The sequence below is a fragment of the Lepidochelys olivacea genome, assembly GCF_965140295.1.
Source record: "Lepidochelys olivacea isolate rLepOli2 genome assembly, chromosome: 8".
Lineage (NCBI taxonomy): Eukaryota > Metazoa > Chordata > Testudines > Cheloniidae > Lepidochelys > Lepidochelys olivacea.
The window spans coordinates 87,694,435-87,711,370 of NC_140418.1; the positions used below are offsets into that span (position 1 = coordinate 87,694,435).

Sequence of the window (16,936 nt, forward strand, 5' to 3'; positions counted from 1 at the left end):
GACCCCTAGCTGGGGAAAGGTCCAGTGCATCAAGTTAATGGTTGAAGAATTATTTGAATTATCTTAATTGAAGAACAGAACCATTTTTTATTGCTCCAGTTTCTTTTTTGTATTAAAGAACAAAGCCCAAAAGAAAAGGACACAGAATTAACTGGTAGTGGCCAATTGTTAGTCCCCTGCACTTATATTAATTTAAGATGAATTATTTTTCAGTTCTACATTTTTCCAGACTAGAAGGAACTAAATTTTTTTTTCATTTTATATACAGGTTATAGGATTTCTCCTCAATTTCTCTACTTCCTATGCAATATAATGAAGAAAATGTTCTTGCAGAAAAAAATTCACATTTGGATAAGTTACATCCCTATTTTACTGAAGAAACAATACAGTGTTATGTTCCTTTCAATTTCACTAGGTACATAAAGAGGATGTCAGCCTGTTCAACTATATTTGTACAAAGCCTTCACTGAATCACCTTATCCTTTTGAAGTAGCTACCCTATTTTAGGATTTTTCATCTGCTACAAATTAATGTGTCACCCAGCCAAAACCTAAAAGCAAACTGCCTTCTGCAGTGACAAGCTGACTTACAGCCCCCATTCATTTCAAACAGGCAGGGCTGGATTACCCAATAGGCAGAGTAAGCATGTGCTTAGGTCACCAGCAAAGCAGAGGGCACCAAAAAAAATCTCATTTTTTTGGAAAAAATTTGATATTTGGTATTTCAAAAAAAGCATCAAAGTAGACATCATGGGAAAAATCAGAACTTTGTTAGACTTCCTTATGCTCCACTACACACTCTTCCCCGTTTTTCTGTTCTCTTTTTATTACTTATCCCCACCTAAACCAGGGAGGCGTCCTATTAATATAGATCGAAATAATGCGAGGAAATCAGATCCTGTCATGTTTTGCAATAAATTTATGTTTTATTATTGATATATTCTTCTGTACTTGATTTGTTTTTTCTTTCTTATATATATATAATAGATATACATAAAAATAGTGTATGTTGTGTAATTTTTTTTTTAAGTTCAGAGATAAGATAACTGAGATAAGGGGCAGGATGAAACGTAACCAACCAAGTAGAACACAGAAATGTAAACTGGGGGAAGAAAAGAAATAAAAAACTAGTGAAATTTTCCAAAATCTTCCGGAGCTGACATCATTTTTCAAAGTGAATCCATCAGAAGCAACATCTTCTCTCAGTAGCACAGACATCATTCCAAAACCTGTAGGTGTTTCAGAGACTGACCCTTCTTTTATTGGTGAAACAAACACCATACCAGAACATTTGGATGTGTGAGAGACTGTAACTGATCATCCTACTCCTATAATGGCTTATCACAAATGTGAACTCATGGGGTTTTCCAGTCCTGCCAGTCTTTCCCTGAACAGGGAAAGGACTCATGAAAATATAGTCCCAATTGCAACAGTAACTCCAGGACATTAAAATGAAAAGTGAGAAGATTAAATCCGTAGATTCAGCATGAAGACTACCTGAGCATAACATACCAGAATCGCAGAAGGAATGGATAACTTAAAGAAAACAGGGAAGCAGAAAAATCCAGAGAAAAGTATACTTGAAGGGCAAGTGTAAGAGGTCATTCAAGCCAAACAAATGACTATCAGAAATTGGTAAGAAGCCTGCACAATAACTGCTGGATGGTCAGGGAGTAAAGGAAGCAATCAAGGTGGATAAGGAGATTACAGAGAAGCTAAATGATTTCTTTATATCTTTTTTTAAATCTGTAGAAAAACACAAAAGTATCTGAGTTAATCAAGACTAGAGAAAGCCTTGAATCACTTCAGAGGCACTTAAACCTCAGTGAATGACAGACAGAATTCAGTGTTAAAAAATGAAAATTAATTCTCTCTGGAATCAAAAATTTGAACTCCTTATGCACACTAATGGACAAACTCAATGAAAACTTTTGCTCAATGTGTTCGGTAAAAGGAATGCAATTGAAAGTACTGAATATACTACAATGTCATTATATAAAACAATGGTACACTCTCACTTGGAATATTGTTGACCTTAATTTATAATAGATATGGCAGAAACAGGAAAGGTTCAGAGATGAGTGATAAAATGGATCTGAAGCATGGAAAGACTTTCATCTGAAGAGAGAATGTAAAGACTGGAACTTCTGGGTTTATGGAAGTGATTATTAAGAGAGGACATAACAGAGTTATTAAAAATAATGAATCTTATAAAGAAGGCAAATTGGGAAGTCCTATTAATGTTTTAATATGATACAAGAACAAGGGGAAGTTCAATAAAACAAATACAACAAATTTAAAATGATAAAAGGAAAATTTTTACAATTTTATAACCACAAAACACCATTGAGGGGAAAGGATTGAACATCTATAGATACATTAACTTGGATTATTTTCTTGGAGGTTCTGCTTGTTTGTTTGTTTTCATTAGGAAGAAATATAAGCTCCAACATTTCATATAATAAAACCACCACTAACTGAAAACGGTTAAGAAGAAAATTCTGCTTTGAGCAGGTTATTCCATTATCTTTTACTTGTTACTAAAGTCCGCTATCATGTTCTCCCTTAATCTCCTCTGTTCCATACTAAACATACCCAGTTCCTTCAGCCCTTTGCTCAGATGGCTTGCATTCCATCCCTTGGATCATCTTTGTCACTTGCCTTTCCAGTTTTGTTACATCCTTTCTATACATTGGTGACCAAAATTGGACACAGTACTCCAGCTGAGGCCTAACCACTGCCGAGTAGAGTGGTACTATCACCTCCTGTGACTTGCATGCTATCCCTCTGTTAATGCAACCTAAAATTGAATTTGCTTTTTTGCAACAGCATCATGTGGTTGACTCATGTTGAAGTTGTGATCCACCACAACTCTCAGATCCTTTTCAGCAGTGCCGCTGCCAAGCCAGTTGTCCCCCAATCGGTATTTGTGCATTAGGTTTTTCTTCCATAAGTGTAGCACCTTACATTTGTCTTTACTGAATTTCATTTTGTTGTCTATAGCCCAGTTCTCCAATTTATCAAGATCCCTCTGGATTTCAGCTCTATCCTCCAAAGTGTTTGTGTCACTCCCTCCCAGCTTTGTGTCATCTTCAAATTTGATCAATATGCACTCCCTATTCCAACATCCAGATCATTAATAAAGATATTACATAACACTGGACCCAGAACAGATCCCCACGGAACCCCACCTGAGACTTTCTTTCAGTGGGACATCATTCCATTAATAGCTACTCTTTGTTTGCAGTTGTTTAACCAGTTACATATCCACTTAATGTAGTTCCGCCAAGCCCTCATTTCTCCAGCTTTCTTACCAGAATGTCATGTGGGGCTGTGTCAAGAGCCTTGCTAAAGTCCAGGTACATTATGTCCACTGCATTCCCCCTATCCACTAAAACAATCACCCTGTCAAAGAAGGAAATCATGGTGGTTTGGCATGATTTGTTCTTAGTAAGTCTAACCTGGCTGCTAGTGATTATGCCTTCATCCCCCAGACATTCGCAAACTGAACGTTTTATACATTGCTCTAGTAGCTCCCCAGTATCGAGTGTAGGCTGACTGGTCTACAGTTCCCTGGCTTAAGATAGGTACTACATTAGCCCTTCTTCAGTCTTGTGGGACCTCTCCTAACATCCATGAGTTGGCAAATACTATTGCTAGTGGCCAGTTGAGAGTGCACAAAACCTCTCCAGTTCAGATAGTCAATTAGCAGCTCTCTCTTGCTCCCCTCTATACTTGATATTGACTTGAGTTTTTGCATTTTTGTCCTTACTGTTTAATAGACTGCTCAGTGGGATGAAAAAGCTAATGTGGCCTTGAAAGCTTGTCTGTAAACTCTTCTTTCAGTTTCTTAAATGTGGTCTCTCCTCATCACTCTAAATCATCACTCAAAATTCTGAGAACTCCTATGCCTTTCATTCACTATCATTGTCATAAATATAAAGGGAAAGGTAACCACCTTTCTGTATACAGAACTATAAAATCCCTCCTGGCCAGAGACAAAACCTTTTCACCTGTAAAGGGTTAAGAAGCTAAGATAACCTCGCTGGCACCTGACCAAAATGACCAATGAGGAGACAAGTTACTTTCAAAGCTGGAGGGGGGTGGGGGGCAAAGGGTCTGTCTGTCTGTGTGATGCTTTTGCTGGGAACAGATCAGGAATGCTCTTCAGAACTGATGTAAAAAGTTAGTAAGCAATCTAGCTAGAAATGCGTGAGATTTTCTTTTGTTTAATGGCTGGTAAAATAGCTGTGCTGAATGGAATACATATTCCTGTTTTTGTGTCTTTTTGTAATTTAAGGTTTTGCCTAGAGGGATTCTCTATGTTTTGAATCTGATTACCCTGTAAGGTATTTACCATCCTGATTTTACAGAGGTGATTCTTTTACTTTTTCTTTAATTAAAATACTTCTTTTACGATCCTGATTGCTTTTTCATTGTTCTTAAGATCCAAGGGTTTGGGTCTGTGTTCACCTATGCAAATTGGTGAGGATTTTTATCAAGCCTTCCCCAGGAAAGGGGGTGTACGGCTTGGGGGGATATTTGGGGGGGAAGATGTCTCCAAGTGGGCTCTTTCCCTGTTCTTTGTTTAACGCACTTGGTGGTGGCAGCATAGGGTTCAAGGACAAGGCAAAGTTTGTACCCTGAGGAAGTTTTTAACCTAAGCTGATAAGAATAAGCTTAGGGGGTCTGTTATGCAGGTCCCCCCCCCCCCCCAGGTCTGTACCCTAGAGTTCAGAGTGGGGAAGAAACCTTGACAATCATTAATTAGCTTTCTAAAAGTTAATACTTCCTCTCAGCTTCTGGAGACTGATCCAGCTTTAAGAATCCAGCAGATGATTTTCTAATTCTCTGTTGCTTGTTCACACTTTGCCATCCATAATAACATGTATAAGATAACTGCCATACTATCTCACTGTATTTGCTATGGTGCTGATTCACTGCAGTTCCACAATAATCTTATAAAATGCATTGATTCAAGGTAGTTCTTCCCATCAAAAAGTACAGATAAAATAATAGGGTCCAAATTGTGACACATAGCCAGTGGCCCAACTAGGTGGCAGTCAGATACAAGGCATCTCAACTGGGCACCCAAAGCTTGAAGCACAACGTTATTGAACAGTTCTGAATATTTTGGCCTTAATAAACAATTCTGTTGATGGAGCACATAAGAACTGCCAGACTGGATCAGATCCAAGGTCCATCTAGTCCAGTATCCTGCCTCTGACAAGAACCAGATGCTTGAAAGGAAGGTGTAAAAACCTTGTAATACGCAGATATGGGATAATCTGTCATGCACCTAGGCCTCCACCTGATCTCTAATAGTTAGAGATTTGCTTAATCCCTGAAACATACATTTAATATCCCTTCCAAAATTTTTATTGTCATTAAACATGACTAAGGCTAAGATTTTGTCAGATATTTTTAGTAAAAGTCACAGACAGGTAACGGGCAATAAAGAAAAATTCATGGAAGCCGTGACCTGTCCATGACTTTTACTAAAAATATCTGTGACAAAATGGGGACCAATAGGTGCCCACACTGCCTGCAGTGGGGCAGCTGTGCAGTGGCTAGGAGCTCCAGGGGCCTGGATTGTGTGTCAGAGCTCCAGGGTCCCCCCTTCCATGGATGGGAGCTGCCGGCGCCCCTGCTGCCTGCAGCACCTGAGGGCTACTGGGTTCCCCCACCAGCCACAGCGGCCAGGAGGTGTATTTCCTTTTCAGAGTGGATTTTTCACTTGAATTGGATTTTTTTTGATAAAATGCTTTTTGAGGAAAAAACCTATCAAAATATAGTTTTAATTAAGATACATTGTAGCTCAAAGATATCTCATCATGAAATAGGGATTATAAATTCTAATTCTATAGTATGAGACAATATATTAACGTAATGTTTAAGAAAAGTTTTGTAAATGAGTTCCAATAGTTCATGGATTTGGGACCCAATCTTACGGAGTTCCACAGGCTTCTGTATAGATTACTTAGGTTAATCTTTCTATCTACCCAATGGGACTCAGTGCTCAGTCTAGAAGATACCATCAGAGCTGCTTAGTTTTGCAGTTCTCAAGCTGTGGATTTGTGTCTCCAGAGATAACATGCTTGTTAACAGCAAAAATGTTTTTAAATAAATAAATAAATATGTAGAGGTTAGAAATAACAGACCTCAACCCTATTGTCCCTCTGCAAATTTGTGTACACAGATCTCTTACCTCTATCTAAAAGTGCAAAGTTTCAAAAAGATCAATTAATAGAAGATTGGGGGAGGGGCGGAATAGATCTGGACAAGGAGAAGAAGTCTGGAGATAAATGTGAGAAGGGAGGGAAAGCCAGTAGAAACAAAAGTGAAACTGTTTGAGCAGTATATTCCAGAAGTCTTGAGATCTTTCTGAGTGTAGCCTTCATTGATTTGAGATCTACCATACCATTCTCTCACTAGAAGGGAAAACCTATAATGGCAACAGGCCATAAAAGAGACCCAGTTTGGGAATATTTTAATGAAGTTCCTCTACCTGTGGGTAAGACAGGTATGTGTGCAAAATGCCAATAGTGCAACAAAGAAATGCAAAGCCTGGATGCCCAAATGAAACAACATCAAGAGAAGTGTTCCTTCTAGGGCAGAAGCTGCATTAAAGATGATGAAAGGAACATGTCTGAACATACAGGATCTTCAGCTTGGTAAACTTTTCAATTTCATACTTCTTTCTTAAGGACTGCCTGACTTCCCTCTGGACTATTCTTGAATTCTCATGTTTGAGAAAAAAATACAGTTGTTACTCTATGGTACTATCATTTTAGATGCAGTTGTGATAAAAAATAAATAGCTGAAATAGGCAGATCTTTCTTTCACAATTTCACCTTTAAAGTCATACTGAGTATCAGTGAATGCAATGAGTAATACTAAATGAGCAATATGGTAATAATAATTAAATAACTGCATTGACTTATTTTGTTTAGGAGAATCCATCCTCAACATACAGGATTCTGAAGACTATCCACCTTCAAGATCACCATAATTTTCTATAGTTTCAGAAAAAAAAAAAGGAGGACTTGTGGCACCTTAGAGACTAACAAATTTATTTGAGCATAAGCTTTCGTGAGCTACAGCTCACTTCATCGGATGTTAGTCTCTAAGGTGCCACAAGTCCTCCTTTTCTTTTTGCGGATACAGACTAACACGGCTGCTACTCTGAAACCTATAGCTTCAGAGTTATCTGCCAATGATAGTGTTTCAATCACATGTATGTCACATAGCCACAGATTATCACCTGTAGCAAAAAGAAAAAAAATCTGCATCATCCAGAAACAATCATAGATAAGTTTGTGATAAGAACCAGCAGATTACAAAAAGAGATAATTGATGAAAAAATTGTCCGGTTCGTTTATGCAACAAACTCTCCTTTCCGTATGATTGAGAACCCAAACTTCATTAACACGGTTCAGTCATTAAGACCAGGATACAGTCCATCCAACAGAGCAGATGTTGCAGGCAAATTGCTGGATAAAGTGTATGAAAGAGAAATTGAGCAGTGTGCAAAATGTCTAGAGGGTGAAATTATTAACCTGATTCTTGATGGGTGGAGCAATGTCCACAATGACCCTGTTGTATGTGCTTGTGTGACAACAGAAGAAGGGAATGTCTTCCTTACAGAAACAATTGATACATCAGGAAATGCACACACAGGAGAATAGTTACAAGAAGTAGCAGTAAAAGCTACAACAAACTGTGAAAAAAAATCAAATGTCTAGTAGGCAGCTTGCTCACAGACAATGCTGCAAATGTATCCAAGATGAGAAGAAATTATTTAGAAGAGAGTGAAGAGAGTTCCAAGCTAATAACATACTGTTGCAGTGCTCATTTGATGCACCTCCTAGCCAAAGACGTCAGTGTTCCAGAAATAAAGGCTAATGTTGTTGAAATTGAAAAATACTTCCATAACAACCACTTTGCAGCAGCTGCTCTGAAAAAGGTGGGAGGAACCAAGCTAACTCTCCCACAAGACGTGTGATGGAACTCAGTAGTGGACTGTATTGAGCACTATATCAAGAACTGGCCTAATCTGATGACAGTGTGTAAACAAAATCGTGAAAAAATAAATGGCACTGTCACAGGCAAAGTTCTCAACATTGGACTTAAGAGAAATGTTGAACGCATGCTGAGTACCCTGAAGTCTATTTCTGTAGCCTTGACCACAATGCAGATGCTGACGCTGTTGAAATTTGGAAGGAACTGAGTGAGATCTTAAAAAGAGAAATATGCAATGACAGAGTTAAATTACAAACATTAAAAAAATGAATGGGACAAGCACTATCTCCAGCTCATTTTTCTGAAAATACTCTTAAAACTCGCTACCAGGGTGAAACCTTAACTGCTGAAGAAGAGGAGTTGGCTCTGACATGGAGATCCAGCAATCATCCCTCCATAATGCCAACTATAATAAACTTCAGAGCTATGGGTGAACCATTCAAGAAATATGTTTGCTGATGATGTTTTAAAGAAAGTCACACCAGTGAACAGGTTGATGTCACTTAAGCACTTGGATTCAGAGACTGTTGAAGTGATACTCTCACTTTTAACAGCAGTAGCATCTTCTGATGGTGTAGAAACAATATTTTCTTCCTTTGGACTAATTCATTCCAAACTGAGAAATCGTTTGGGACCTGAAAAAGCAGGAAAGCTTGTTTTTCTTTTCCAGATTATGAACAAACAGGAAAATGAAGGTGAAGACAATTGAGTTAGCTGCAGAAGCCAATATTTTAAGTTTCTCATATTGACCTGGCTGACATAGTCAATTTAATTTTTGTTTTTTTAAAAAATATATTTAACTATTTTAGTTAAAAACGATTTTAACAAACACAAACCTGATTTTAAAAAACTTGAATGTTTAACTAAATTCAAAAATTCATATGCTTGTTTCATTAAATATTATATGTTTGCTGTTGAAGAAAAAAGGTCCAGAATACATAACATTGTTGTTTTAGTTAAATAAAACAATTTAAATATCTGTCTGGTGATGTTCTCCTCCTAATACAGCATGGCAAGAAAATCCTCCAAATATTAATGATTAACCTGTTGAATTGGAGATATTTATGAAGTCACTGGGAGGTGAACTATTTGCTTCAATTACCTTTGGTAAATGAAATAACCAAACAATTATTCACTTTCTGATATAGCTGTAAAACTAATCTGAAAAGTTTTCAAAATAAATCACTTTAAAAATGTATATTGTGAAGGTGATTGAAAATGAAACCTTCATCTATCTCTGAGTTGTAAAGAATATGTATTAAGGTTATTACAACCAAGAAGAATGTACTTTCATGTAGAAATCCATGATTAAATTGAATCTTCCTGACTAGTGATTTAAATCGTGATTTAAATCAATTTGATTTTAATCAAATCCATCCTGTTCCTTTTATCAGTTTTGAATTTCCCACTTTTTTATTTCATTGAATGTCCCCTTAGTATCACTAAACAGAAAAAGATGCTCCCAATCTACATTTTCTGTACTGTGTACTAGAAGGAATAGAATCCTGCTCAATCTCTCTTAGTATGTTGGCTCTGCAGAGCTAATGGAAGAAAAATACATAAAAAACAAAACAAAAAAAACAGTAAAAATATATTGTAAAAGTAAAACCTGTTCTATCAGAAGGTGTTATTTTTATACAGAGCCTCTTCAAAATCTAAGTTCATTTTAAATGCTCATTTAATAACACAACTTGTATTTCTCTATTACAGAAAGAACAGTATTTACCTTAGGTAGATCTTCAATTTGATTGGCATCTAGGTAAAGCTCCTCTAATGTCCGTTCTAAGTTAAAAACCTCCTTTGGCACCTGCTGTAGGCTGCAATGGGAGTAATCTAGCACAGAGATGATTTCTTCTTCACCCCGGAAACATCGGCATGGCACCAGACGGCCAATAATTTTCCTTTTGGTTGTCATCTCCAAACACTGCACTAAAGGAAAAGAAAATAATTACTGTTTTCTAAAATCATCACCATATTTGATAATATTAGTATTACTACTATTACTAAGACAGTAGTTTAATAATAAAATCTTCTCACTTGCATATGCAATCTGAATTATATATGTCTTGGAGTCTATTTTTCCATCCTTATAGGATTAGAGGAAGGGGGATTTATATATGTCTGCATTAATCCTGTGTCCATAAACCCCTTCACCTGGCAAAGAGTCAATGGCAGGCTTTGTACTTTATGCTTTGGTCCATTATCATCAACTTAATTAAAACTAGCGGTGGTACTAGTTTTAATTCTGACTGTCTATGACTAAAATATATAGTTAACCCATGTGATTTTTTCTGGATTTCAAGACAGCATATGATTTTTTTCTTTCTACAGTCGCTGGTTGGGTCTGTTTGTTTTTTGCACTTTCATCAAGATGATAAAAACCCATACAAAACAATTGGTTACAAAACTACTAGTATGCAAACAATCTTTACATTGGATACCTTAGCTGTCATTCCTGCCTTTCAACATTCTTTGTTAATGCAAAAGATTACTTTGAGTTTCATACCATTATTTTTTGTGGAAGGGATTGCAATATATACATTTGTGAAATTTTATCAAATTACACCTCTAGGGCCAGCTCCTGAAACCCTTACTTACATAAATAATCTGTCCACTCAAGTAAATGGAACTACTCATGTGAGTAAGGGTTTACACAATCATGCCCTATTGTTTTTCAACTGATCAAAAATATTTAAACCAACCTCCTGTTTCATGCACACTATATTCAGTAGCCAGATATACTGGTACAGTATCTAAATTTGAGGCTGATATTGCAGACATTTGCTTTTACAAGCATTATTTGAACATGACCACAGATAAATCAGGCTGTTATGGGACTTGACGCAGCATTCCCAGTATTGTTTCCATCACCTACTTTCTAAACCAGTGCTTCTCAAGCTATCTGATGTGGGGGACCGGCAATTTTTTTTTCCAATGTGTGCGCAGACTGGCAGCTGATGGCTTGCGGACCGGCAGCGGTCCGTGGACCACCACTTTGAGTAGCACTGTTGTGAACCATTTGGAAAGTTTGTGTGTGTGTGTGTTACTTTATGGGAAAGTGCAGCAAAGTAGATCAAGTACCCCGCAGTGGTCACCAGCCAGACTGCTCCACTTAGAGTACAGCTGTATATCCATGCAAAATATCAATAAAAATAAGAGACATTTGTTTATGGTTTGAGCATTGGCCTGCTAAACCCAGGGTTGTGAGTTCAATCCTTGAGGAGGCCATTTAGGGGTCTGGGGCAAAAATTGGGGCAGGGGGTTGGACTAGATGACCTCCTGAGGTCTCTTCCAACCCTGATATTCTATGATTCATCATTTCTTAGTAAAAAGGAACCATTGTTTGTGATACATGGGGTCACAGTGTGCTCTCATTTGCACTCCTGTCAATTTAGAGTAGCAATACAGACTCCAGTGAAAGAATTATTTGGAATATATGCCCCAGACAACTCCAACACACATCAAAGGGAGTTGCCTCTATAGCTGAGTAAAAACAGATCATTCATACTACCTAAACAATGACTTAATTGAAACATAACAGGCAGTTAGTCCATAACATGGATTTAGTGGGCCAGATCCTGTTTCCATTGTGCTTCTTTGGCTTCTCAATACGCCACAGAATACATACATTTTTCTGGGGTAAATACACACTCAAATGTTAAACTCTAACAAGATTCAGACAAGGAAGTGTATCTGCCTCTAGCAATCCCAATGAATTAACATATGAAAGCTGTCAGAACCAATATCTATTTCAGAATTTCTCAAGATGTGAAGAACAAGAGAAAGATGCAGAAATAAACATTAATGGAAGCAAAGGGCACCTGGTTTTTCATTGGGCAGTGTCAATAACAAATTTCCTGTTGACTGTTTTTGGCCGAAGTGTCAAAGCTAAAAGTGAGAACAAAAAGTAAAGTAATTTTATATTTCAACTAGACCAGATGCTGAGCTTTTATGTATAATAATGAAATTGCATTTTTAGTTAATATCAACTATTAAAATGAAAGTATTTTAACATTATAGTTTACAAAAGCATATGACAAATTTAAAGTAGACTGGACAAAACACTAGTAAATATGCAATATGGGGACAATTCTTCACTGACACAGTCATGGACTACATAATCTAACATCTTCCCCGTCTCCCCCCACCCCCCCAGAGGCATATATATATGACTGGCACTACTGAAAGGAGAAGGTGGGACATGGTGCTTAGAATATAATATCTTTCGCTGCACCCTCAAGTCACACTCATTTGTAGATCTTCATGGGATTTTGTGACCACGTCACTCCCTTCCCTCAGAATCCCTTCACTCCCACTCCTCCACTGCATCAAGATCACGCTTATTTTTCTTACATTCAAGGCCCCACATATGCTCTGCCCCTCCCTACTTTTAAACCCTAACCATGTTTTCAAAAGTGGCCACTAACTTTATGCGCCTCACTTTTCAGGTGCTCAGTTTCAATCACCTTCACCCAATTTTCAACCACAACTTCATGGAAGTTCAGCCAGAAGTGGGGAGTGAGGAAAGAGGTGGGGAGACCATTGTGGGAGAAGTAGAGAAACAGATGTCAATGCTGGCATCATTTGCAGAGGGGAGAAAAATGGGGAGGACACAATAACAGCCACATTTTTTAAAGTGGCCATTGACTTGTGATGCCCAGCATGAGACTGCCTGTACTTTCCTTCCCACTTGCAAGGGCCCTTCCTCTCCCCAAGCATCATCCCACAACTGCCACAGAACCTTGTGGACCGCCACATTCCAGGTTCCCTCAGCCAGAATTAAGGTTGCCTGTGGAATCTTTTTTCAGCCCTCTGGGGCGTATGTCCACTACCTCTTAAGATACCAGAATAACAAGCAGTAGCAGACTGTTACCCTCTGAAACATGGCCCCTCATTCTCAGGATGGAAATGGTCTTCACCCTTCAGATGAAGCATTTTGGAATGATATCAAATGATACAAATTAAAGTTGAATGAAGAGATGTGTTTTTCTAACTAAACAGGTCCTGCTGCCTCAAACAGTCACCCAACACTCTCTCCTGTACTCCCCAGTCTGTCTCTGCTTTTCCTTCTCCAAGCCCTCACCCAAGACTGCATTCCCTCAGCCTGCCTCTGTCCATCCTATCACACCTGTGCCAATGCTTGTGCCCCCGTTCCTCTCCCTGCTCCTCACCCCTCTGCATTAAAGTCAGGCTGCTTCCCTTTTCTTCTCCACATTGCCTGGGCACCCACAATCTCCCTGCTTTTTATTCTAGTGCCAGCACCATGGCAGTCATCAACAGCCAGGAGGAGCAACTGCAGGGAAAGATCTGCTCAGACTTGCGTTGGAGCAATCTTAGTGAGCTCCATGTGGTGAAGTCTCTAACAAAATTTCAGCCCAGTTAGCACAAAATACTGCACTGAAGTAATATTACTGTTCACAATTAAAACCACACATACACACAAAGAAAAATAATTCAAACTTAAATATGCACTCAGCAACTTTGTGTTTCATCACTGGCTGGCGCTTTGTTAAATTATCATTCAGAGATTAAAATATATTTCCAAGAGTTGTAGAGCAATCCAACAGAAGCTCATGCATGATACAACGCCAATGTAGACACTAGGCTGAAACCCAAAACTTCCTTTCTTTTGTAGTTTTGCTTGAAAAACTTTACTATTATTTTAATATAGTTGTTTCTATTTAAATCCCAACAAAATGTATTATTCAACAAGGCAGCTCAAAGTAATGGAAAATAGTATAAAATTTATCCTTTAACAAAAGCCTAAAAAATTGTGATAATCTGTATTGTAAATGCTTTTCTCTGATTTCTTTTTGAATTATATTAGAGAGAGAAAAACTGCAGCAGAAGAACAAATATAAACAATGCAATTTAATAGCTTGGTGCTGGATCTCTTTATAATAATCTGCAAAGCTTCTTTTCTTAGAAAGCGTTTAATCTTGCAAAAACATTTGTTGTAAGGAAATTAATTAGAACAATCTAATCTGTGCTCAATTAGAGGATTTTTTGTGAAGGAAAATGACTAATCCCTGCCTCTCACTAATCATAAAACAGGAATGCTTTCTCCTCAATTTAAAAGATAGATAACGTAGGAAAATATGGTTTCACATATAGCTCATTAAACTTTAATTTAGGGATAGAACCAAACTGGTTTGTCAAACTTTAGGTACCTCCAAAGCATAGGATCAGTAATTTTTTCTACCTGCTCACCACTTAATTTTCAAAGCATAAGCAGACCTCATTTTGATTTTCATTGCAGAAGTCTTTCTTGATGTTATCCTGTATGACTAAAAGGCAGCCATTTTCCTTTGTTCTGACTGTGGAAGACAACATGAGTTTGAAAACACAATTCAAAGAGATGTGTTTAACTTTAAAAAAAATCACACTTCTGTCTGAAATTCTAAAATTACTATATCTGAGACAGAGACAAGGTGGGTGAGGTAATATCTTTTATTGGACCAACTTTTGTTGGTGAGAGAGAAAAACATTCAAGATCCACAGAGCTCTTCTTCAGGTCTTGGAAAGGAAGAGTGTCACCGCTAAATACAAGGTGGAACAGATTGTTGCAAGAAACAATTCAAAATGAAGTGGGCAGTTAACCCCTCTGCAGCTGTAGGACCAAAGAGAGTTAGTGGGTTACAGACTGTTGTAATGAGAAATAAAACCATTGCCTTTATTGAGTCAATAATTTTTGGTGTCTAGCAGTTATGAATTTAAGCTCCCAGTTTTGTCTTCTGAAGGTGTTGTGCAGGTTTCTTTTGAGAATGAGAACTGGGAGGTCAGATATGGAGAGAATGTTTTGTGCAAAGTATTTGTTCACAAATGATAGGGTTTGTCTTTTATCATTTTTCTGGAAGAGTTCATTTGAGAGTGTAGTGAATGTAACCTGCGGCCATCTCTCCACTGCTACTATGACCAATACCTTCCCTGCAACACATCTATCAAGATCCATGGGTCCTACACATGCCTATCACAACATACGATGGACCTCAAACCATACAGCAAATCTCCTAACAACTCTGGGGGTGAAACCAGACAATTACTATACTTTCACCCTCGAGCCTTATAACAGCTTGCACTGGATCCCCTTATGTGGCATGTCATCGGTGATATTGATCACGGCCAGCATTATTTCAAATGCCCCAGCTTGGGGACTAAGAAAGCATTTGAAAAACTTTTGAAAATGCAAGAAAATGTAATTATAAAGCATTTAATGCAATTTGCTTTTAGAAGTAAATTATAATCCACTGCCAATCTCCTTCAAAAGTAGTAAGTAGCACGGGATGCCACAAGAAGGAAAAAAAAGAAAGTTAAAACAATATTATAAATGAACATAGTTTAGCTTTCTGTGGTTATATTTAGATTGTGTGGCTTTTGTTGGCTTTTCACTTCAATACATTCGTTGTTTAAAATCGATTTGTTAAGGATTTTACCACAAAACCACAAACTATCAGTGTAACCTTGCACTTTCTTTAAAATGTTTATTTGTGTGTGCATTATTTATCTCAGAGAAGTCTTATTTCCCTAATGCACTTCCATAGTTTATTAGCCTGGGGCAAAACTCAATTTCCATCTCAAATAGAAAAGAAAACAATCAACTAACAAGAACTAAAGAACTAGCTTGTGTTTCTTGCAGGGACACTGAGCATTAGAGTAACTGTACCCTTGTAATTCCATCCAGAAAAGCCCTTCATGAAATTGTGACGAAGGTTAGAGGAACCTGATAGTGTCTCAAAGTCATTGAGTATAGTGAGAATGACTACATAGTCTTAGAATAAAAATATTGCAGATCTGAAAGGAGAAATAATGTTGCCATTTACTATAGTATCCAGAAAACATTTAATCATACTCATGGCAGCAGACAGTCCACTTCACTGAGTTCCTTTTCACACATTCTTGTCCATATGCATGCTAAAGTAATGTGTAATCTCATAAAATCTGAGGGGCATTGTGTGCTCAGATAAATGGAACAGTGGCCAATTACATGGTTGATTACATGTATATCACAGCATATTGGATACCATCAGAAAACATACAGCACTGAAAATTTTGAAAAGACCACACTGAAGAGTACAATGGTCTTTTAAGCAAAGGCATAAAATTGCCAGCCTGACGCTCTGAATCCTCCCTACCTTAAGCATTTAATCCCTCCCTGTTTGAACATGCATAGATCCAGTAGAGATTAACACATAAGGTGAAATTCTGGCCTCCTTAAAAATAATGGCAACAGTCCCATTGCTTTCAATAATGGTCAGGATTTGACTCACAGACTACCCGTTTTTCCTTAAATAATTTGCTATGGATTTTTTGAGTTGGTGAAACTCAGTTACAGAAAATATTATGAAGGCACAATGATCACCCAGACCATCTCATCACTAAAGTATCAAGCATCTTGCAATCAGTATCACAAACCCAACCATATCATGTTTCTTTCCTTTAGTTCTCTTCCCACTCTGACATGTATTGGCAATTTGTGTGTGGGGGAGAAGGAGTAGTTTTCTTTCCCTTTTTCATTTCTATCTTATTAGCACCATCATCATTATTCATTTCCTAGGAACTATTAATTACTACATATAGTGTGCGGCAAAAATTGAGCCTGGAGGTCAAAAATGTATGGATCACTGTGGCCAGGTCACTATATGTCACGAGAGGTAAAGACCTCCTAGACAGATATAGGTAGAAGACAATCTTTCTAACATCTCTTGCTATCTGTGCAACTAATAGCAGCAAGGAATCCAGAAAGACCCCTACCATCCTGATGATCTGGAGCAGATATCCTCAAAAGATGTTTCCTTTGCTGTTGGCTAAGTCCTTGAACTTTCTGCCCCTTAGTGCACCAACATCACCCCCAACTGCTCTTCAATCCAAGCACTACTCTCACTTACACACTGGGACAGCTGAGATGATATTAATTC

The 16,936-nt window shown here is 37.8% G+C and overlaps 1 protein-coding gene across 1 annotated transcript in view; it reads right to left on the reverse strand.

Annotated features, from left to right (window-relative positions):
* The window catches only part of LRRC7 (leucine rich repeat containing 7), a 379,972-nt gene that overhangs the window by 237,632 nt on the left and 125,404 nt on the right, over positions 1 to 16,936 (reverse strand). Inside the window, exon 3 of the mRNA XM_084637479.1 lies at positions 9,748 to 9,950. Coding sequence (XP_084493605.1) covers positions 9,748 to 9,950 — 203 coding nt within the window. The remainder of the gene's footprint in view (positions 1 to 9,747; positions 9,951 to 16,936) is intronic.